Source organism: Chiloscyllium punctatum, chromosome 2 (genome assembly GCF_047496795.1).
Source record: "Chiloscyllium punctatum isolate Juve2018m chromosome 2, sChiPun1.3, whole genome shotgun sequence".
Taxonomy (NCBI): domain Eukaryota; kingdom Metazoa; phylum Chordata; class Chondrichthyes; order Orectolobiformes; family Hemiscylliidae; genus Chiloscyllium; species Chiloscyllium punctatum.
The window spans coordinates 31,505,688-31,530,444 of NC_092740.1; the positions used below are offsets into that span (position 1 = coordinate 31,505,688).

At 42.4% G+C, this 24,757-nt stretch overlaps 1 protein-coding gene across 2 annotated transcripts in view; it reads left to right on the top strand.

Annotated features, from left to right (window-relative positions):
- The window catches only part of LOC140495692 (protein WWC2-like), a 236,338-nt gene that overhangs the window by 95,701 nt on the left and 115,880 nt on the right, over positions 1-24,757 (top strand). The window contains exons 1-2 of one of the 2 annotated variants that reach the window (XM_072594691.1): positions 15,833-15,851; positions 16,824-16,933. Coding sequence is in view for 1 of the 2 variants with exons in the window: in XM_072594682.1 (XP_072450783.1) it covers positions 16,824-16,933 (110 nt within the window). In the remaining variant the exon portion in view is untranslated. Of the gene's footprint in view, positions 1-15,832; positions 15,852-16,823; positions 16,934-24,757 lie in introns of those variants that run through there. The other variant, XM_072594682.1, reaches the window with a different exon arrangement.

Here is a 24,757-nt window from a genome sequence, read left to right on the forward strand (position 1 = left end):
GGTGTTTGCCTTAACAATGAGAAAGAGAATCACTGCATGGAGAAAAATAGGCTTAACATAAGATATAGTTTCAGACCCGCCATTCTGAAAACTAATCTTGCAACTGTTTTGCTCTGGATTTAATTTGAGATATTTAGCTGGAAACATATGAATACTACTTTTAATTCTAACTATCATATGAGCTGGTTTCGTGAGGCAGGCTGTTTGTGTTTGGCCCTGTGATAAAGGAGTGAGCTCCTGAACTCCCCACCTCCTGAATTCCTTTGGTGATTAATAACAGAATCTGAGCACCAGAGTAATGGAATGGAAGGGTCAGGAGCTTGTCAGTCAAAGGAAGTTTTGTATGAAAGGTTCCGTTTTTGGTAAAACACAGTGAACTTCTAAGGAATTTGCACTATTCACATGCTCTGCCTTCATACAGTACAGGTCCTAATCTGAAAGCACACTAAATTAACCATTTTGTGGCTTAGTGCACATGCTGTGCTCTTGCACATATGTTTTGGGGCTCATTCAATGACAGTCTTGCTGACCAATTAAAAAAATGTAATGAGGTTAATGTCTTGTATGAAAGCTCGTGGCCTATGGTGGCTTCAAAAGCTGGATTTTTGTCTCTGATGCAGGTAGACACAAAGGAAAATAGTTTCCCAAGTTGAGTAGCACGGCAGCACACAGTGTAAGCACTTCAGCAGGATTTGCAACTGAGTGGTACATTGTAGTTTTCTGTTGAGAGTTTGTAGCTTTACTTGGGAGGTCAGACTCTCTCACGGGGTGAGAGAACTAAACGAACAGACCCCTTTCAGGAACTTGGTATGCCTTAACTGAAATTGTAGCATATGAGAATGGCGAATTGATTGCAGGCAGGGATGAAAATGATCGGCCTTTCTCTCCCTTTCTGGCCTCCTTTTTTCATCTGATTATCAGACCATGTGTAAAGTTGACAGAGACCACCATATAATCTCTTCCATGTGGTCATTGCATGAGTTGGCTAGTGCTGAATGAGGGTATTCAGCAGTGAGGGCCATCACAGTAGTGTGCCCTTACCCAGTATTGATTGGTGAACATTTTTAAAGGGTCACACTGAAACGATCCGAAGCAGATCATGTTTCACTCCCCTCGACCGTCGTGCGGTTTCAACACCGACGGGATGAATTTTAGCAGAAATCAGACAGCATATGCAACTATCACCGGATTTTCACCCTAAAATATTGAAATTGTACCCTCGTCTTTAGATTGAAAGTTGAACCTGCAAACCTTTGATTTGCTTCTGAGACAAGGAGATGTAAGGAAAACACAAAAGACTTGCACTTATACAATACCTTTCTTGACAATAGACATACAAAAACATCTTCACAGCCAATGAAGTCATTCTTGCTATTGTAGTGTAGGAGATGTAGCAGTCAATTTGTGCATGGCAAGTTCTCACAGCAACATTGAGAGAATGATGAGGTAATTTGTTTAATGTGATGTTGCTTGAGGGGTAACTATTGACCAGACAACAGGAGAACATCAATGTTCTTCAAAATTCGAGATTTTTTTATGGCTTAGAGATTTTTTATAGCTACCTGAGGGGCCATGGTATAGCATTTACTGCAAAAGCCAGTGCACACTCCCACATTGAAGTCTGGATTTTGTGCTAAAGCCTGCAGAGTGCAGTTTTTTTCTTTATTTATTTGGGGGATGTGGGGTTGTGGCTGTACCAGCATTATTGTTGCCTGCCCCCAGTTGCCCTTGAGAAATTGGCAGAGGGCTGCCTTCTTGAACTGCTGCTGGGGAATTCCAGGATTTTGACCCAGCGAGATATTTCAAGTCAGGATGGTGAGTGGCTTGAAGGGGAACTTGCAGGTGGTTGTGTTCCCATGTATCTGTTGTCCTTGTGCCTCATAATGGAAGTCATCAAGGATTTGGAAGGTGCTGCCTGAGGATCTTTTGTGAATTTCTGCAGTACATCTTGTAAGTATAATACACTTGCTACTGAGCATCAGTAGCGCAGGGAGTGGATTCTTGTAGGTGTGGTGCCAGTCAACAGGCTGCTTTCTCCTGGGTGATGTCAAGCTTCTTGAGTGTTGTTGGGCCTGCACCCCTCTTACGCATGTGAGGAGTATTCCATCACACTCCTGACTTGTGCCTCCTAGATGATGGACAAATTTTGGGGAGTCAGGTGGTTTGTTATTCGCCACAGTATTCCTAACCTCTGACCAGCTCTTGTAGCCATTATGTATAGGTTGCGAGTCCAGTTAAATTTCTGGTCAATGGTAACCCCCAGGATATTGATAGTGGGTGAGGAAATGGTGGAGGAAAGGTCATTGATGAAGCTGAAGATGGTTGGGCCTAGGATACTGCCTTGAGGAACTCCAGCAAAGATGTCCTGGAGCTGAGATAAATGGCTTCTAGCAGCCACAATTATCTTCATATGTGCCAACTATGACTCCAACCAGTGGAGTATTTGCACCCTGATACCCCCATTGGTTCCAGTTTTACTAGGGCTCCTTGATGCCACACTTGGTCGAATGCAGCCTTGATGTCAAAGGCTGTCATTCTCACTTTACTTCTGGAGTTCATCTCCTTTGTCCATGTTTGAACTAAGGCTGTAATGAGATCAGGAGCTGAATAGCCCTGATGGAACCCAAACTGGGTGTCACTGAGCAGGTGTTGCATGATAGCACTGTTGATGACTCCTTCCTTCACTTTACCGATGACTGAGAGTATACTGATGCAGTGAAAATTGGTTGGATTGGATTTGTCCTGCTTTTTATGTGTGGGACATACCTGGGCAATTTTTCACATAGTTGGATAGATGCCAGTGTTGTAACTATACTGGAAGAACTTGGCTAGGGGAGCAGCAAGTTCTGGACCACAAGTCTTCATTACTATTGCAGAATGTTCTCAGGGCCTGAAGCCTTTGCAGTATCCAGTGTGTCCAACTGCTACTTAATGTCATGCAGAACAAATTGAATTGGCTGAAGACACGATCTGTGATGGCGTGGTCCACGGGAGGAGGCTGAGATGAATCACCCAGTTCACACTTCTGGCTGAAGAATGTTGCAACTACTTCAGTCTTACCTTTTGCACTGATGTGCTAGGCTGTTCCATCATTGAGGATGGGGATATTTGTGAAGCCTCCTCCTCCACTGAGTTGTTTAGTTGTCCTCCACTGTTCACAACTAGATGTGGCAGGGCCATTGGTTATGGGATCGCTCAGCTCTGTCACTAACATACTGCTTATGCTGTTTGGTATGCAAGTGGTCCTGTTTGGTAACCTCACTTCATCTGCAGATATGCCTGCTGCTGCTTCTGGCATGCCCACCTGCACCCCTTGTTGAACCCACAACTGTGCAACGGGGCAGTAATCGTGGCACCACTGAGTCATGATTGGCACTGTCCAATTCAATTACCTGACGGTGCTGGCACTAATGTGGTGTAAAGGGAGAGGGCTAATCTGGAATCTGCTTTTACACTACATCTGCACCATGGGACAAGGTACTTGCACTGGTCTATTCTACAAACCTTGTTAAAATTTATATGAAGCCATCCCAGAGGAGTATTCAGCCTCCTTCAGAATACACAATGATTTGTGCTGTTAGCTTTGCATTTGCCACGTCACCCACATTGAAACAAAAAAAAATACCTCTAGTTTTTCCTGAGAATAATAAGGAAATGCCATGGGTACAGAGGAAGTGGCCACCAGTGCAGAGAGCAAGAGCCCCAGCCTGTGAACCTGGCGATGTTCCTTAAGGAGGAGCATGTTTATGACTTGAGTCACAGAGTATCTGGAAGCTGTCCTTGGTTTGCCCACACCAGACAAAAATAGTTGGCCCGCCCACTGTAGTGGTGAAACCAAGCTGCTGGTAGATGTGACTCATGATATCTGGAGATCAGCATTTGTTCCGAGGAGGACCAATATAATGAAGCAATAAAGAATATTTAATTCTATTCTAAAAGTCAGTGCCTGAGGTTTGTTCCTTAGCTATTGGACACCCCATACTGGGGGTTCTTTCACAGCCTCCACACCTTTGGGAAGGAGATGTATATTTTGAATGGAGTGGTTCCGTTTCCTGCTCAATTCTCATTGATTTATAATTTTAATATTTCGATGGTGGGTTAAATGCCTGTTGGACTCAAGCAAGAGAGCCTGATGTGTAAATAATAATCAGCCTCCCACATCACCATTAGGATCCTGCTTTTCAGTTCGGCTGGAGATTTGGGAAGCTGCCACAGCCAGTTGATAGCTGGGTGGGTGTGGAAATACAGACCACTGACCAAGAGAGGGGCCAAGAGGAGAAGCAGCTTAGAAGAGTAGTGCCAACCTTTATTACCCTGGACTCATGAATTGCTTAAACCCTGGAGAGACCTTTCTGAATGCTCCTCACTCCGAGTCTTGAGTAAAAAGGGGATATTTGATTGAGACTTGGGTCAGACCCTGGTCTTGGAACATAGCACATCAAGCATGTTTCATGCTACGTCCAGTCCTGAAATCCACCCGGGTAAAATTGGCCCTGTTATATCCAGTCTTGTTTTATTTAATTCTTTCATGCGATACAGACATGTTGCTGATTCTTAATTGCCCTTGAAGCAAATGGCTTGCTAGGGTAGTTAAGAATTGACTAAATTACTGTATGTGGGTCCAGAGTCCCATGTAGCCTATTCCTTGTAAGGGTGGAAGATTTCCTTCACCAAAGGATATTAGCAAACAAGAGAGTTTTTTTTGCAGGACTGTTCATTCCCTCACCTCACCCCACATCCTTCTAAACATCATCGAGTACAGACCCAGAAAATCAACTGCTCCTCATATAACTAGCCCTTCATGCCTGAGATTTTGGGACCCTCCCCAAGGCCAGCACATCTTTCCTTCGATGCACCTCCTACTGCATGCATTAAATTCTACTCCTTGAGTCAAAATAGCACAGAATGAGGGAATTCAGATTTCATATTGATTCCATGCTGACCTTCCACCATGTATTGAGTAAGTCATATTCTTCAGTTCAGCTCTGTAGTTCTGCGAGTTTGTTACCACACAGTATGTCTTCTTTGAGTTAACATGGTGGCTATTCACTGAAACATAGTCAAGACCACAGCGTTTCTTTAACAACAGCACAGAAATTTATTCCAAAAAAGTCAAAAACAAAACAATATAGAACACTGTTAGATCAAAATATTAAAACACCCATCAAAACAAAGTTTCGATTTATTTCCCAACATTATCACTTTACAACAGTTCAAATCCAGTGAAATTAACCCTTATACCAAATTGTTAAGTTCAGCATTGCTAATTCTCCCTGGTTCTGTGCTGTGAGCTATGATGCCTACTGAATATGAATACAGACAAAATTGAGAGCTAAGACTTTCTCAGCTGATTAACAACCTGTAGGTTTCTAACCAAACACCCCTGGTCTGGAAATTGCACAATCTAACCTTCTCTATCTGGAGCTAACTGTATTTTTCCTGAACATTTCTATACTTCTTTTCCAATAGAGAAGCTTTATTTGCTTCTCACCACAGTCAGGCATCCTCCAAACTGCACTCTCTGGGTTTCCACGCTAAATTCAATCCCTGATTATCCTGAAACAGAAACAAGCTAATGGTATTCACAGTTTACCCTCCCTGTCATGAACCAGTACAGTATAAACAAATTTCCATTAACATTCCAGGAGTTCCTTGCTCTCTGAAACATTATGGATTAGATCACTTTCCTGAAAAGACTGTTGGACATGGGTTTTTTTTGTGACCCTTCGGAAAAGTAACCAAGCCCATTTGTCACTATTTTAAGGTCCAAACTCTAAAATTATATACATGCCTTTCCTCTCTACCGTCAGTTAATGGGAATGACCACTTTTGATCTCCCTTGTCCAAACCTGTCATAATCATTTTCATCTCTACCAATTTGACCCTCAACCTCTTTGCTGCAAGTAAAACAAAGTCGAAGAGTGGTGCTGGAAAAGCATAGCCAATCAGGCAGCATCCAAGGATCAGGAGCATCAACGTTTCGGGCATAAATCCTTCATCAGGAATGAGGCTACCTTTCCCCCAGCCCCACTCCTCCCCCCCCCCGCCGCCTGCCATTTATCTCTTAGCCCCATGGTCCACAAGCCTCATTCCTGATGAAGGACTCATGCCTGATATGTCGAATGTCTGCTCCTCGGATACTGTCTGATTGGCTGTGCTTTTCCAGCACCACACACTTTGGCTCTGATCTCCAGCATTTGCAGTCCTCACTTTCTCCTGCAAGGAGAACAAGCTCAGCTTCTCCACACTAAGCTTAAGTCCCTCATCACTGGACTTCTTCTGGTAAATCCACTCTCAATGGTCCTCACAACCTTTCTAAAGTACAGTGCCTAAAGTACATTTAGAGCAAGAGTGAATGAACTCTTCAAGTTGAGGAGGTTTAAAGGCTCTGGGTAGAGTGTGAGGGGAGTGGGATTGGTTTTTTGCTGCAACAAAGCCCGCACTGACTTTCTTCAGATACTGAGATGCCATTGGATGAGTTTCATTGACAATCAAGATAGAATGTTTATGGAAAAGGGCATCAGAGGGTCCAGATACAGCCAGACCTTTTAAGCAAGGGTCTGATGTTAAACACAATCACACTGATGGTTGGGCAGAGAGTGGAGAAAGTGAGGACTGCAGATGCTGGAGATCAGACTTGAGAGTGAGGTGCTGGAAAAGCACAGCAGGTCAGGCAGCATCTGAGGAGCAGGAGAATTGACGTTTCAGGCAAGGGCTGTTCACCAGGAATGAGGCTTGTGAACCAAGTGGGTGGAGAGATAAATGGGAGGGGGGTGAGGCTGGGGGAATGGTAGCTGAGAGATGTTCTAACATACCTCTGGTGCAGTTAGGACTTTCAGCCAGAAGCCCTGGCTTCGAGATAGGGACACCATATATTCAAGTGACTGTGCTACATTAAAAATTGTTCAGTAATTTTTCATCATGTTTTAAAAACAGCTCGCTAGTCTACATCCAATTTTCCAGGAAACATTGATGCTTTTTGTTTTCTCGATCATTATGCAGTGTGTTTAAAAATACACTGATATGGAGAAAGGAAGAATGAGACAGGTAAAAAAGTCACAAGAGTGATCGTACTTTGAACCAGATGGTATACAGGCTTACACAGCCCCTGAGTAATGCAAGCTTTTCTCAGCAGTAACTTGGCAGGAAACACATTTTCTTTTCTTTGGTATTCAATCTTCCATGATTTATTGTCAGTGATAACCAGAGAATATTCCTGGGAATATTGCAGGCAATTCTCACATCTTTATTATTCCTTCAGATACTGCATAACTAAATCAAAACAGACTTTCAGTGACACTGGTATAGACTGCTGGATTTACAATGTGCAGTGCCTTGAGATTAAGCCGAAAGTTGGTGTCTCCCTCCATGGTAATGCCAGAGTTCTAACCTCTAATTATTTTCCCTGTGATAGTTTGGCTGTGATCCACAGGCATACAGAAAGACCTGAGTGGAGTGAAAAGTAAAGCTTTACTTTAGCCATAACCCAACATAAAACATTTACAGTCCTTTGGTTGTTGTGCACTCCGCAAAAAGTGTGTTTTCGTGTCCGATCCTGAAGCCCTGATGCTGCTCATAATATAAACTGAGACTATTCTCCACTTGTTGAGTTTATTAGATTACTAGAAGTCACTGCAACATGACTTGTGTTAAAAAGTTTTATCTAGTTATTCATTAAACTCCTTCATCTAATTTCAACAAACTAAGATTCGCTTTGGTATGACTTTATGAATTATTTCTTCATCATTCAGGGTAATAAACATGTATCGCAATGAAGCACTAATTGGTGGGAGACTATGGCACCTCAAGGAGATCAAAGGGCATGTTGTTTTATTTATGGCTGATGAAGGGTTGCTGTGTTGTAAAGGGCCATTGGACATTCCTAACATTCCACATGTCTAATTTTTAACATTTATTGTCGATATTTATAACCGAGTGCAAATTCCAGGCATGCAGAAGCAAACAGCAATTCTCTCAGGAACGAGGCACAGTCAGCGAGAAAGCTTTCTGTGCAAAAGTGGTTTGAAGATTAGGAAACCAATGGCGTAATTATGATTAGAATTCCTCTGTGAAAATAGCTTTATCTTTGAGAGTTTGTGTTCCTTTAAGGGTTGTTCCCACAACATTAATTTCCCATTTAAAATCTGAAAATTTGAAAAATCTTCCGAAAGAAACAAAAGGCAGGAAGGAAAAGAAGGGAGTAGACTAATAATGGAGTACGTTGGTATATCAATGCTTTATATTTTGTAGCCTGTCCCACAGCTTTCAGCACAGATTTTGAAATGGCACACTGCCACTTTAACTCGTACCAGAAGTAGGAAATGGAAGGGATTCCACGTAAAATGATGCAAGGAATGCTGGAGGGACATTTCTGTATGGATCTTTCACACTCATAAAGAGGTTTTGCAAAGCCTTTGTCCTACACTTTGTTACAAGAAAGCACCGTGATAAATTAGTGACTGTTTTGTCATCTTCTGAAGATGGTTCCAACATACTTGTTCCCATAAACATTTTGGTCAAAAACATTCAAGGCTAAGAAGAAAAGTTGCAAATATTTGGTATCAGAATTGAGTTAACCCTAATAATTGACATGTCAGCGCTTCAAATATGGAATGATGATTATGTCCCTGAAGCATAAGCCTGGATTTTCCAATGGCCAGACCATCGTTATTCCACCTTGCACTTGGGGATCCTGCAGAATCTTCCTCCAAATGTCTCCATTGAAATTGGAAAGCTTGGATGGTTCTGATTTAATGAAGTAAATAGATACTCAGGAAAAGTTGGACTATTAAATTCATAGCCTAATGATCAAATACAGAGTCTAACGTCTGAGTAACTATTTGACAGACCTCAGGCGTACCTCATCCCTCCTCCAATTATACTCCTCCAGACTGCATACATCTGCCCAAACTGTGCTCCTGCTTACACCTTCCAGATCCTACATCCCTTCTCTCACCGATTACCTGATCCACTTCACCCCCTGGAAGCCAACATCACCCCCCTGACTCGACTTGTTCCAGGCTTGACCCATTTTCCAGGAGCTAACCCCCTTCTTCCGCTCTGAATCTGGCATTCGTTTACCACACAGGACATACTCTCCTCCCCCCCCCCCCCCCCCCTCAAACATTGAGAGAGTCAATGTTTGTGGATTTGTAAAAATTAATTCGTGGGACATGGACGTCGCTAGCTGGCCAGCATTTGTTGCCCGTCCCTAGTTGCTCTTGAGAAGTTGGTGGTGAGCTGCCTCCTTGAACTGCTGCAGTCTACCTGCTGTAGGTTGACCTACAATACCATGAGGGAGGGAATTCCAGGATTTTGACCGAGTGACAGTGAAGAAACGGGCAATATATTTCCAACTCAGGATGGTGAGTTAATCACTACAGTATTTCTAGTCTTTGACTTGTTCCAAACAAGTCGCCTCTTAACTCTTCTAAATTCCAGATGATGCAAAGCCTGTCCTGTCCGACCTTTCCTCTGAAGACAACTCTATTTTTTAATTTCAGTTATTAATATGGTCCATCCTCTCTCAACTGTTTATGTCCTTCCTTAAATAAGTGGTATAACTGAAGCATCTTTCAGTTTAAATGAAGGCCATTCTTAATCTCATTCATGACTACCCACCCTTTGGAAAGTTAGGAAAGATGAGAGAAATTATGAATGTGAGATTAAATTTGAATAATACCATTCTCTGCATTAATTTCTGAAGTTCACTTGTGCGTGGATCAAAACCTAGACAGAACACAGGGCCAAGCTGAGAGAGAAGATTGAAGTAGAATATATAAAAATCCAAATTCCCCTCGTTCAATATGTATTGAGGGTCTTGTTCTCAAGGAAAGGACTTTTCTCAATATGAAAGCTCAGCTTAATATTTCTCAGTGAACGGTTTTCTTCCAGCTGCCCAGTACACTGAGAGATTTGCTATTCACATTAGTGATTTCTACCCTTCAGCACTTTGATCACATGGCCATTTTGCACGTGGTAACGTGTGAGGTTAAGCGTGATGAGGCTTCGGGAATGGAGGGGAAGAAGTAGGCCTGAAATCTGGGTGAATTTATCAGCCCTGACTGAAGGCAGATAACTTGTGGCATTGACCTCATTCCTCTCAAATAATTTCACTCTCCCATGAGCAAGTATGCTCAGCTGCCATGGTTCTCACTGTGTCGAGTTTCACAAAATTCTGCCCAGTAACTCAATTACAAATGAACAAAAGTTCTTTCTGATATTCTGAGCCAAAATACTGCTGTACAAAATAACACCCTGTCCACACTGTCTTGCACTGAGATAATTGAAAGGAGAGGAATTTCATCCACCAGGTATGAATGAAAATTTCTAAACACTTGCTTTGAGAATTTCAAAAGAACAATGGGTGCTTTCCTCTTCAGAGTCATTCCTTTCTCAGGCAGGTGATGGTTGCACAATGTTCAGCACCATTTACAACTGCCCAGATACTGAAGTAGTTCATGTTCAAATGCAACAAGGTCTGGACAATATCCAGCTTGGACTGATATGTGGCAAGTAACATTCACATCACACAAATGTCAAACTATGATCATCACTCATAAGACATTAACTAACCGCCGTCCCTTGACATTTAATGGTGTTACCATCACTGAATCCCTCCACTTATGAACATCTTGGGGGGTTACCATTGACTAGAAACTCAACTGCACTCATTAAATAAACACAGTCAACACAACAGCAGGTTACAAGAGCTGGGAATACTGCGGTGAATAACTCACTTCCTAACTTCTCAAAGTGTGTCCATAATCTACAAGGTACAACTCAGGAGTGTAATGGAATGCTACCCAGTTGCCTGGATGGATGCAGCTCCAACAACACTCAAGAAACTTGGCACCACCCAGGACAAAGCAGCCCACTTGATTGGCACCATCCACAAGCATTCAGTCCCTCCACCACTGACGCTCAGTAGCAGCAGTGTGTACTAGCCGCAAGATGCATTGCAGAAACTCACCCATGATCCTCAGATGGCATCTTCCAAACCTATGACCATTCCATCTAGAAGGACAAGAGCAGTAGATATACAGGAACACCACCAGTGACAAGTTCCCCTCCAAGCCACTCACCATCCTGACTTGGAAATACATCGTTGTTCCTTCACCATCTCTGGGTCAAATCTTCCCTCCCTAATATCATTGTGGGTCAACCCATTGCAGGGGACTGCAGTGGTTCAAAAAGACAGCTCTCCACTACCTTCTCATAGGCAACTGGGAATGACAATAAATGCTGGCCCAGCCAGCAAATCCATATCCCCACAAATGAATTTTTTAAAAAAATGTTTGTCATTTAAGTCTGGACGTAATTATTAGACCAATTGATTTATGTGAAAATGATGAAAATGTGTTAATTTTGAAGTATGTATACATACTGTACAACTAAAAGGTATCAAATGAGATGGAAATATTAAAATCCACTCTTCGTTGCTTATTTTCCAACCTCCTAAGTTTCTCCCAAACATGAGGGTTGACTATACACTGAATTTACAATATCAGCCACTGCTTTCGGTAGTCATCATTACAAAATGTGAAAAGCACTAGTAATTCATATTAAATTAATGTGGCAGAGTTTATTAAAGGAATCAATTATACAAATATCCTTTCAACCATAAATTAATTTAATACCTGTTAATTTGATATCTTCAGTATCTGATGCAAAGCTTTTGTCAAATTCATTCTGAGTCAATCTGACTGTGGCATCATGTTAAGGATCCTTGGCTGGACCAGATTTGGCATTTTTGTTTTCAGAATCATTCTCCCACAAAATAAATCTTCCCCTTCACCTATTGAATTAAACATTTTGAATTGTTTGAATAAGCTAATGCATCCTATAATTTGTTCATGAAACCACAGAAAACATCTAACAGAGCAGTACACATATTTCCGCTCTGGAAAGATTTTTCTGTCAGCTGTCCTCCTATTCCATTTGGAGTGAACACAAGTCTTGAATGGCGTGTGAAGCATACATCCAAAGGCAAATTTAGAGATATTAGATCCTGGGAATAAGTACCGTGGCATGGACTAGGGCACTGGCCTCTTGATCTGTTTGGTTATAGCGGATCTGGATGCATCCCACACTAATCAGATTGATTCTTTAAATAGATCATAAACACATCTTTTCCACATGTTATCCATCTGTAACTTCAACCCTTCTCATTCATCCAACTATTGTCCTGGACATGTCCTGTGGGGAATCTGATGTTATCATGATTTTACATTTGAAAATTACCCTCAAGCTTTAATTGAGTTCTGTCAGCATGAACCTTGTCTTCTCATGTCCTCTTCCCATTAGAACTGTTTTTGAATCAACAGTTCAGCAGTGAACATTTCAGAATTCATTTGTGCTTTATCATTGTTGTCAATCTGACTGAATGAGTATTTGTTATTTGCTCCAACATAATGATGAATCACTAGAATGTGATAAGCTTGGCATCAGGGTCTCTTGGCAGTCTTTGAGCAATTTTGATCTTTTGTCGTAACAGCAGATGTTTGGAGAGGCTAGCTTTGATCGGAGGTAGTCAGCATGACTTTATCAAAGGGAGATCCACAAATTTGATTGCAGTTTTTCAGGAGATGTAGAAGGGGGTTGGGGCAGTTGATGTAGTTTAGTAAATCCTTTGACAAGGCCCCACATTAGATACTGATAAAGAAGGTAAAAGCAAATGGGATCCAGAGTTATTTTGGTAAGTTGGGTCCAAAATTGGCTTAGTGTTGTGAGTCAAAGTGTGGTGGTAGAAGGCTGCTTGTGTGGGAGTTGTGTCAGTTGATGATCCGTGATGTTCCACAGGGATCAGAACTACACCCCTCATTGTTTGTGACATATGTAAACGATATAGAAGAAAAGTTTGGGGGTGGAAGATAAGTAAGTTTGCAGATGACGCAAAGATTGGGTGACTGGCAAAGAGAAGGAAGGCTTTAGGTTACAGGATGAGATAAATGGATTTATCAGATGGGCTGATCAGTGGCCAATGGAATTTAGCTTTAATAAGTGTGAAATGATGTGCTTTTGAAGAAGTAACAAAGCAAGGGAGTACTCAGTGACAGGCTGGAAGCTCAGAGGAACAGAGGGATCTTGGGTTTCTTGTCCACAGGTGGCAGGGCTGGTTAATAGGGTAGCTAAGAAGGTATACAGGTCACTTATCTTTATCAGTTATAGCATCGATTATGAGCGGAAAATTAGGTTGGAGAGGTATAAAACTTTGATTAGGCCACACCTGGAGTACTGTGTACATTTCTGGTCATCACACTGCAGGAAAGATTTGATTGCCCTGGAGGGGTGCACAAGAGATTCACCAGGATATTGCGTGGAATGGAGCATTTTACCTATGCAGAGACTGGATAAACTTCTGTTGTTTTCTTTAGAGCAGAGAAGACTGAGCGGCGACTTTATTGAGATGTATAAGGTTATGAGGGGTATGGACAGGGTGGATAGAAAACAGCAGTTCTCCCTAGCATAACAAGGGGGCATAATTTTAATGTGAAAAGCAAGAGGTTAAGAGGGCATTTGAGGGAGATTATTTTCCCTCAGAGAATGTTGGGAATCTAGAATGCAGTGCCTGGGAGGGTAGTAAAGGCAGGAAACAAGCTTTTTGAATATTTTCTTAAGGACAATCAGCACAGAAATATGACAGTTATTTAGCAGGAATTTAAATAGCTTTGTTTCATCTCAAATTGCTATTCAGTATTAACTCTGATTCTAACCCATCATTCCTGACAGCAGGTGACATTCACTCCTGAATTCAAATGCTCCCATCCTTTCAGAGTGGATTGAGCCAGAGTGACAGAGGAAGGGCCCACATGCCCTGTACTGAATGCCAAGCCTGATTTTCCTAATTTCTGAAATCTCAATTGTATCTGAGAGCCACAAGATGAAACATGGCATTTTGTACAAAGTGACTGGTTAGACTATTGACTACCTGGTCAGGTCCACACCCCCCTACAACCCACCCTCCCATCCTGGCACTTTCCCCTGCCACCGCAGGAACTGTAAAACCTGCGCCCACACCTCCTCCCTCACCTCTATCCAAGGCCCTAAAGGAGCCTTCCACATCCATCAAAATTTTACTTGCATATCCACTAATATCATTTATTGCATCCTTTGCTCCCGATGCGGTCTCCTCTACATTGGGGAGACTGGGCGCCTCCTAGCAGAGCGCTTTAGGGAACATCTCCGGGACACCCGCACCAATCAACCACACCGCCCCGTAGCCCAACATTTCAACTCCCCCTCCCACTCTGCCGAGGACATTGAGGTCCTGGGCCTCCTTCATCGCCGCTCCCTCACCACCAGACGCCTGAAGGAAGAACGCCTCATCTTCCGCCTCGGAACACTTCAACCCCAGGGCATCAATGTGGACTTCAACAGTTTCCTCATTTCCCCTTCCCCCACCTCACCCTAGTTCTAAACTTCCAGCTCAGCACTGTCTCCTTGACTTGTCCGGACTTGTCCGACCTGCCTATCTCCTTTTCCACCTATCCACTCCACCCTCTCCTCCCTGACCTATCACCTTCACCCATAGTACTCTATGCTACTTTCTCCCCACGCCCACCCTCCTCTAGCTTATCTCTCCACGCTTCAGGCTCACTGCCTTTATTCCTGATGAAGGGCTTTTGCCTGAAACGTCGATTTCGAAGCTCCTTGGATGCTGCCTGAACTGCTGTGCTCTTCCAGCACCACTAATCCAGTATCTTATATCTTGCCAATTTATAATACTAATTGGAAGTGATGCCTTACTGCAGTGACATAATATTTGCTATTTCACAGTTTCTTGGAAGTTGTGGATTATTTGCTGATTCCATGTCATAAATCGTTTTGTTCCTATATAAAAGGGTAACTGCATTTTAATTCTGTTTAAAATTATATTGGGGTGCACTCAAACTCTCTGACAGCCAAAGCTATTTTACAAATGGCTAATCTGCCACTAATATGTTTTCTTGGACAGTTATGCTTAGTAAATATTTATTACAGCCATTAACTTATAGTTTAATTTATACCGTGGATTCTAGTAAAAGAGAACTACAACAGAATGAAAATCCACAAGGTTTATGAACATGTTAGGGCATATCATTTATAGCCTTACAAAACTAATGCCTGTGTTGGCTGATGATCATTGCAGGAGATTGTTTCTTCCAGATATTGCTGTTGAAGGTGGCAGCTTAAGTTAAAAAGTACCATTCAGTTTTGCGCTGAGGTGGTCTGTTGTTTTCAGCGGATGTAAGAGCAAAAGCAAAAGCAAATACCAAAGTTCTGCTCTTTTTTGACTAAATTAGAGTTCTCTCTTTTTTGCTTTATTTCCTGTTCTCTGGTATTAATATCTGGGCATTCATCATTGAGATTTCATCAGGAGCAGCAAAGCAAACATGGAAGCCAGGTTCCTTTTCCAGTGCACATACTGTTCTCTCAGCTGCAAGGTGTTGTATAGAAAAAAAGGTGCAAGAAAATGCAACTAACTTGACAGAAATGCAATGTCGCACTTAAATAATTGATGTGAGACACAGCACGTTGGGGAATTTGCACCATGTTACAGGATTGCACATTTAGTGTGCAATCTTCCTGTTAAAGGATTAGCAGAAAATTGGGTTAAATGCTGATTATGATTAAACAGACTGTTGTTAAATCCAGAGAGGAATGGGACAGGCTGTTTAAAATCTCCAGGCTTCAGGTCTTTGATGATGGGAGAAACATCAGTACATTTTAATTTGTTCAACACTTGTGCAGTGCTTATATGGTGGGCTCCCTGAAAACCTCTCACACCCCTGGATGGTTACAAGAGTCTGACTGGTCACCTCCGTTCCGTTCTGCCACTTTATTTGCTCTGTTCCATAAATACTACAGTGGTCAGTATTCCATTCATATTCCTTCTTAAGCCCAAATTATCCATTCCCGTTGAATCATTCTCCTCCGTACATTTCTACCTGATTTTATTTCAACTTAATCTGTCCCAGTATCTTAAAACTATGCAACTACTTATCTCGCTCAGACTTCCTACTTTGATTATGAGCCTTTTAAAATCCAAGCCTGGTGGCACCTAATCTTATTTCCTGATTTGCCTCCTCTCTTTCTTCGTAGAAACATAGAAAACAGGTGCAGGAGTTCGGCCCTTCGAGCCTGCATCACCATTCAATATGATTATGGCTGATCATGCAATTACAATATCCCACTCCTGCCTTCTCTCCAGACCTCTTGATCCCTTTAGCCACAAGGGTTATGTCCAGCTCCCTCTTGAATACATCTAGTGAAATAGTCTTAACAACTTCCTGTGGAAGAGAATTCACACCCTCTGAGTGAAGAAATTCTTTCTCATTTCAGTTCTGAATGGCTTACCCCTTATTTTTATAATTTGGAGATGTCGGTGTTGGACTGGGGTGTACAAAGTTAAAAATCACACAACACCAGGTTATAGTATAAAGATTTAATTGGAAGCACTAGCTTTCGGAGCGCTGCTCCTTCATCAGGTGGTTGTGGACGGTTGATATCAGTCCTGCCATCCTGGGAGTCAGTCTGGTGAACCATTGCTGGATTCCCTCAGTAGCAAGAATGTCCTACCACAGACTAGGAGACCAAAACTGCACACAATTCTTTCCAGCCCTGGTGATATCTTAGAAAATAGCTGTGGATATTCATCTCCATTTCTCAATGCAATCACTATGGTGATTGCTCAAAGATTGGTTCTGAGAAATGGCTGTTGAGAGAACTGCACTGAGTGAATAGTGTTGTGAATGACTTGAGGAACCTCAGTTTTACAGCCAAGACATTTGATGGTCTCTGCGAAAAAGACAAACTAACCATTTCTTTTGTGTTTGTTCCAGATTTACCAAGCCCCTGACATTTGCGGATTGTGTGGGAGATGAGCTCCCTTTAGGCTGGGAGGATGCGTATGATCCTCAGATTGGCATCTTCTACATTGACCACATCAACAGTAAGTGCCTTCTACATGACAGAGGTTGTAATTGTCATGGCCCTTGCTCAATGAATTGTTTGACTGTCTAAGTTAGGGGATGATAGTGAATACCTTTATCTAGGATGAATACTGCTTTGCAATAGCATAATGTAAAAAATAGATTAACCCACTGGAGAAACACTGCCAGACCGTTGGGGTAAAGGATTTGCTAAACGGCCTATTCCTGAAACACTAACCCATTTTTTCTCTATCCAAATGTTGTATAGGTAATGGTTTTCATTTTGGGCTTACATGTTTGCAGAATTTAGAAATTTATCTAACTTTACGAAATTCTTGCACTTTTTTTAACAAATGAATACATTTGGAACCTTAAATCTTTCTTTGTCCATTCATTCTCTAGGGCCCGGAGGCTTCCCAATTCTTCCTTAAACTAATTCTGCCAGTTTAAGCCATTTTGAATATTAGAAATTGTTTATTAGTCCAGAAACTCATCCAAGTCAGTTGAGTACTGTTCATGCTCATTTTTCCTGTTTACTTGTTCCCATTGTTTTGACCCAATTAAAAATTGAGAATTTTAGTCTTGAGACAGACTTGGTAAATATATTGCATTGCCTTGGGCCATTTCTCCATTCTATCTCTATGAAAGTTGGGTGATTCATCCATTCGATACATCACCCAATATCTGTCTGGTTGCTGTTGAGATTTAGAGGAAACCGAGCAGTTGATGTCTGCTGGTCATGTTATCTACCAGTCTATTGATACAAAGAATTGAAAGTGGATTGAAGACATGCACTGCACATTCAAAGTTTTAAACTCATTACTCCTTTGGATTTGGTTGTACCAGAGCTGGCCCATCCCAACTCTATACTGTAATCAGCTGAGTACTGTCAGATTAAGACTGCTTGACCGCGGCGTTAACAAGTTTACATTTTACTTTGTTTATTTAGTTGAAATCATTAAAATCCTTTTAGTTTTGTGCCATCTTCTTCAAACTTTATGGATTGCAATACAGTGAGGGAGTAATTTGAAGTGTTTGCATAATCAGAAAGGGATTTTACTCACTGTCAACATAAGCTTGTTATGTTATTTGCAAAATGTGGCATTTTTAAAGTACGAAGGAAACTTAGTTTAATTAGATCAGGGAGTCTAGTTTCCAGACATCCGATTGCAGATTTGAAGTTTTCCAGTCTGTCACGTTGTGGAGCATCAACGTTGAGGCTAATGATTCTCCTGTTTAGTTCTGTAAAGAGCTAAAGTTGTGATCTTTGTACTGAAAATGGGTGCACTCTTTGATCTTTATCGATCTAGTATTGGAGACGACAGACCAGGAGGATACCTGCTTTGATTCCAAGTCTCTGATGATTAACTATTTTACTGTGCTCTGGTAAAGATGATACAGTTGACATCAACCCACGCCCCATCAGAAACTTCTGTTGCAGATCACTATCTGATGATACTTAAGAAAAGTGCATGCATGTTGATAGGAGGGAAGATCAGGGCTTGACTCGATTGTTTGAGTCCTCAATTCTAACACCAGCATCTATTGTTGATCCTACTCAGAAGCTGTCATAGTTCATGAATGAATAGTAACTCCTATGTAGATATGAGAGAGCATCTGGTATGCAAGAAACTATATTCAGCAACATGCCAATGTGCTCAGGATAGAAGGATAGAAGACAATTGGGGAAGATACAAAGAAATATACTCAGAATTAGGAATTGATGGGCTGAATGGCCTACTTTCACTCCTATGTCTTGTGTTCTTATTGTTAAGAGAGTCAAAAGTTGTGGGGATAAGACAGAAGAGTTGAATTGAGGATTAGATCAGCCACGATCTTATTGAATAATGGAGTGGAATTGATGGGGATAGATATTGGAACCAGGTGGATCTTATTGACTATGAGATTGGGATTGTTATCCTGGACCAATCAGGGAGCCCTGGGTGACAGATATAAGAAAGAGATTAGCCCGGGTGTCCTTGGAGAAGGAGCACGCGGGTGTCCACTGACACCCTGGAGTTGTGACTGGCCACTTGAGTGTTTCCTTCCCTTCTGGAGAGATTGGACCATCTTGTGACCGTGCAAGGACTGTTCCTGTTGCTGCTTGGGGCCTGCCTCCCTGCTGGTGCCTGGGGCTTGCCTTGGGGCCCCTCCCCAGGACTTCCACCACCACTACCACTGCTGCTGTGGCCTGAGGAGAGGCCTGCCTCTACTGCTGCTAAAAAAAGAAAAAAAAAAAAAAAAAAAAAAATAAGAAAGAGATTATTACCGCAGTTAGGCGGTAGTGTGGGGGTTAAGGGAAGAGAAAAAAAAAATTAACCAGGAGACAGCACACGGTGTCCACAAAAAAAAAGAAAAAAAGAAAAAAAAATTGAAAGAGATTGGACGGCACGGTGGCGCAGTGGTTAGCACTGCTGCCTCAGCACCAGGGTCCCAGATTCGATTCCAGCCTCGGGCAACTGTCTGTGTGGAGTTTGCATATTCTCCCCGTGTCTGCGTGGGTTTCCACCGGCTGCTCCGGTTTCCTCCCACTGTCCAAAGATGTGCAGGTCAGGTGAATTGGCCATGCTAAATTGCCCATAGTGTTAGGTACATTAGTCAGAGGGAGGTGGGTTTGGGTAGGTTGCGGGTTGGTGTGGACTGGTAGGGCCGAAGGGCCTGTTTCCACACTGTAGGGAATCTAATCTAATCTAAACTAATAGTTGTTGAGGAACTGACAAAACTAACATAAGTAAATGCTGGTAAAAAGGAAATTAATGGAATTAAAGAATGACTAATTACCAGAACCTGATGGTTTCCATCTGAGGATGTTAAAGTAAGTTGTGCAGCACAATGTCTCGGGGATCTGGGGTGGAGGGTGCTGCACGCAACGGTTCCCTGCAACCGCAGATTGCGGTGATTCATGGACTCTCAGCCCAACTGCTTGTTCTGTGGTGCTGTGGAGTCCGTGGACCATGTATATATTGGGTGTGAGCGCTTGCAAACCCTTTTTGGTTTTCTTAAAAACTTTCTTCTCTGTTTTTGGTTGCACTTCAGTCCCACGCTCCTGATCTTCGGGCACCCAATACAGAGGAGGGAGGGCAGGTCTGAAGACCTCCTCGTGGGTCTGCTCCTGGGCCTGGCCAAACTGGCCATAAGCAGGTTCAGGCAGCGGGCCGTGGAGGGGGTCGTTAGGGCCGACTGCCTGCCCCTCTTCCGCGGTTACGTTAGAGGCCGGGTGTCCTTGGAGAAGGAGCACGCGGTGTCCACCAACACCCTGGAGTTGTTCAGGGAGAGGTGGGCGCCGCAGGGAGTGGAGTGCATCATTTCTCCCTCCAACTCTATTTTGATTTAGTCCCTACCCTCCCCTTCACTGTTTTGATCACACAGCATTGCCCTGTGGTTTGAAGGGCAGTGCTTGTCACTGGCCACTCGGGTGTTTTTCCTATCTTTCCTGGTGGTGGAAATTGAATAAAGATTTGTGCACTTTGTGTCTTTCACTGTGTCTCACATCTGCACACACACACCATGGCTGCTGGGGAAAAATAAGCACTACCACACTTAGGCGGTAGTGTGGGGGTTAAATTAAAAAAAAGAAAAAAAATGAAAAAAGAAAAAAACATAAAAAAAATAAACAGGAGTCTTACTTCACACAGCATTGCCCTTTGATGTGAAGGGCAGTGTTTGTCACTGACCACTCGGGTGTTTTCCCTTAAAAAAAAAAGAAAAAAAAAAGAAGAAAAAAAAATAAGAAAGAGATTATTACCGCAGTTAGGCGGTAGTGTGGGGGTTAAGAGAAGAGAAAAAAAAATTAACCAGGAGACAGCACACGGTGTCCACAAAAAAAATAAAAAAATTGAAAGAGATTGGACGGCACGGTGGCGCAGTGGTTAGCACTGCTGCCTCAGCACCAGGGTCCCAGATTCGATTCCAGCCTCGGGCAACTGTCTGTGTGGAGTTTGCATATTCTCCCCGTGTCTGCGTGGGTTTCCACCGGCTGCTCCGGTTTCCTCCCACTGTCCAAAGATGTGCAGGTCAGGTGAATTGGCCATGCTAAATTGCCCATAGTGTTAGGTACATTAGTCAGAGGGAGGTGGGTTTGGGTAGGTTGCGGGTTGGTGTGGACTGGTAGGGCCGAAGGGCCTGTTTCCACACTGTAGGGAATCTAATCTAATCTAAACTAATAGTTGTTGAGGAACTGACAAAACTAACATAAGTAAATGCTGGTAAAAAGGAAATTAATGGAATTAAAGAATGACTAATTACCAGAACCTGATGGTTTCCATCTGAGGATGTTAAAGTAAGTTGTGCAGCACAATGTCTCGGGGATCTGGGGTGGAGGGTGCTGCACGCAACGGTTCCCTGCAACCGCAGATTGCGGTGATTCATGGACTCTCAGCCCAACTGCTTGTTCTGTGGTGCTGTGGAGTCCGTGGACCATGTATATATTGGGTGTGAGCGCTTGCAAACCCTTTTTGGTTTTCTTAAAAACTTTCTTCTCTGTTTTTGGTTGCACTTCAGTCCCATGCTCCTGATCTTCGGGCACCCAATACAGAGGAGGGAGGGCAGGTCTGAAGACCTCCTCGTGGGTCTGCTCCTGGGCCTGGCCAAACTGGCCATAAGCAGGTTCAGGCAGCGGGCCGTGGAGGGGGTCATTAGGGCTGACTGCCTGCCCCTCTTCCGCGGTTACGTTAGAGGCCGGGTGTCCTTGGAGAAGGAGCACGCGGTGTCCACCAACACCCTGGAGTTGTTCAGGGAGAGGTGGGCGTCGCAGGGAGTGGAGTGTATTATTTCCCCGTCCAACTCTATTTTGATTTAATCCCTGCTCTGCCCACCCCTTCACTGTTTGATCACACAGCATTGCCCTTTGATGTGAAGGGAACTGATTGTCACTGGCCACTTAGGTGTTTCTTTTCTTCCTGGTGGTGGAAATTGAATAAAAATTTGTGCACCTTGTATCTTTCACTGTGTCTCACACTGAAAAAAGAAAAAAAAACAGGAGATTCAGAATCTCCTCGCTTCAGCAACTGACTCTGAGCTAGCTGGCCACAGCCAAAGTATTGTGCACAGGTAAATAAAGGGTGACTTGGTGACTGGATACCTCCCTCTATGCAGTTATTTCAACGGGACAAATGGACCTCATGGTCTTATGGAAATATTATTGCCAATAGTGTAAATGGTGAAGTATATCTTCAACAGAAATATAGCATTATATTGTTATGTGCGACCCAATCAGATTGGAATAGAAGCTATATTAAAACTAATACCCACACAATGGTAACACAGTGGCTTAACCTTTAAGTGTTCATCTGAAAATCTACAAAAGCTTGTGATTAATTCAAAAGATTCTCTTATACGTGTTTAATCTCTCTCGATATACTTACTCATCCTTAAATTCCCTCTCTTTGTTCTCGCCTCCACCATTTTTAGGGTTTCTCTCTCCCATCCTCTGCTATGTTTCAGCATTTTTCCCATATTTTTCTCATTTGTTTCCCCTTCAGCTACATTCTTTAAGCATTACCCTGATCACCAAGTGTCATTAAACCTTCCTGTTGACTAGAATGCTTTCTTGACAGTGAAAGCTTCTCCACATCCCTCTGCCTCACTCCAGTAATTCATTCCTCACAGAAACATTTTGCCATTTGTGATTGGGGGTAGAAATATGTGCAGCTGTAATTTTGAAAATGTTGTAGTTATTTGCCAGTGCTTATGAGGTATGTGAGGTACTGCAGGCCCTGTCAGCTTGTCTTTATTATTGCTGCAGTGTCCAGAAAAGCAATAATGATTATTGTTTAAAAAGGGACCACTTGTGTGCTGCATTAAATTGGGATGATTAACACAAAGCTCTGCTAAACATTGTTGTTTCCTGACATTGCCTTTCTTAATATATACTTTTCATTTGCCAAGTTTTTTTTTGTCAGGTTCATATACTTAATCCCATGTGGAACACCCCAAGTAATTAACAAAACACTTTTGCTAAAGTTATAAATATTTTTACCTAGCAGATTTAAGATGTTTGAGAATGCTGCACATCTAAAGTGAAAAAGAAGCTTTTTTTTTAGTTTCTTATAGATGAAGATGAATTTTAAGATAAGTGAGCTCAAATCCAACTGTGATTATTCAATTTAACAGCACACTTTCTCTGGTCTCAATATGAGAAACTGATTTGAAAGTGTTTCATTATCTGCTGATCAGTTTGAACATCTGTTTCATTGAAAGTAGAGTAGCACTCTTGATACACTGCCAGGATTACTATCAGTGTGGGTGGGCTGAGGAGTCCATCTCTGTGTGTCTCTGTTCACCTGCTGTCTGACTTGAGTTTATGAACAGAGGCACTTACACTAGCATCACAATGACAGGCACAAGAAGCTCAAGGTCACAACATTTAATCACTCCATTATAAGTCTTACCTTTTCTTCCTACAATGGGCTGTGTCTTTATTTTCTTTTAAAACATTTTTGGGGTGACCGTGGTACCTGAGTTGGAGAATGGAACCGATTTTCCAACTTTGTCATTTAATCCCCTCAGGTCAAGGTTTACTAAAGTTAAAGGGGTAGCTGCAAAGTAAAGTGAGTAGTCGTCGATCTGAGCATCAATTTGCCTCAATATCCAACTATCCTATTCTTGCTAATTGAATGCTACATAGGGGAGGGTTTATGCAACAGCTTCTGCCTAATAGAAACTGCATTGAGAATATTCAAGGCAATGTGGCAATTGTCGTCAAGAAAGAGATCATTTTCAATTTTGTCATCCAGGCTAGAATTAAGTTCAAGTCTCAATAGTGAAAGGGCCGTGTATAAGGTACTCCTCATATATAACCATTTTCAAGTGAGTTTCTTTAATATTATTACCAGGAATGGAGTTGAGGAACCAAAAGATAAAGTACTATCCTTCTTGGTTCTAATGTAGAATGGGAGTTATTTTCATCCTGCTATAAGTATCATTGAATAGATTGCTCTGCGTCGTTCATAAATTTTCAGTTCATTCACAAAATATTGACATGCCTGTCCCTGACTGCTAGATGCAGTGTGGATTACGATTTATAGAGTCATAGAAACGCACAGCATGAAAACAATCCCTTCGGTCCAAATTGTCCATGTTGACCAGATGTCCTAAACTGATCTAATCACATTTGCCAGCATTTAGCCCTTATCCCTCTATTCCCTTCCTACTCATAGGCCTATCCAAATGTCTTGTAACTTTTATAAATGGAACAGCCTTCACCACTTCCTCTGGCAGCTCATTCCACACATGCACCACCCTCTGCATAACAAAGTTGAACCTTATGTCCCTTTATAAATCTTTCGCCTCTCACATTAAACTTAAGCCCTCTAGTTTTGGACTTCCCTGTTCTGGGAAAAGTAACTTGGCTATTTATCCTATTCATGCCCCTCATGATTTTATAAACCTCGACAAGGTCACCCTTCAGCCTCTGACACTCCAAGGAAAACAGCCCCAGCCTATTCAGCCTTTCCCTATAACTCAAATGCTCCAATCCCAGCAATGTTCTTATAACTCTTTTCTGAACCTTTTCAAATTTAATAACATTTATCCCATAACAAGAGGCCAGAATTGAACACCGTATTACAAAAGTGGCCTAACCAATGTCCTATACAGCTGCAATATGACCTCCCAAATCCAAAACTCAGTGCACTGACCAATGAAGGCAAGCATGCCAAACCCCATCTCACCACCCTGTCTACCTGTGACTCCACTTTCAAGGAACTATGAGCCTGCACCCCTAGGTCCTTAGTCCACCAACTCCCCAGGGCCGACCAGTAACTGAATAAATCCTGCCCTGATTTGCTTTACCAAAATGCAACACTTCACATGTATCTAAATTAAACTCTATTTGTCACTTCCCA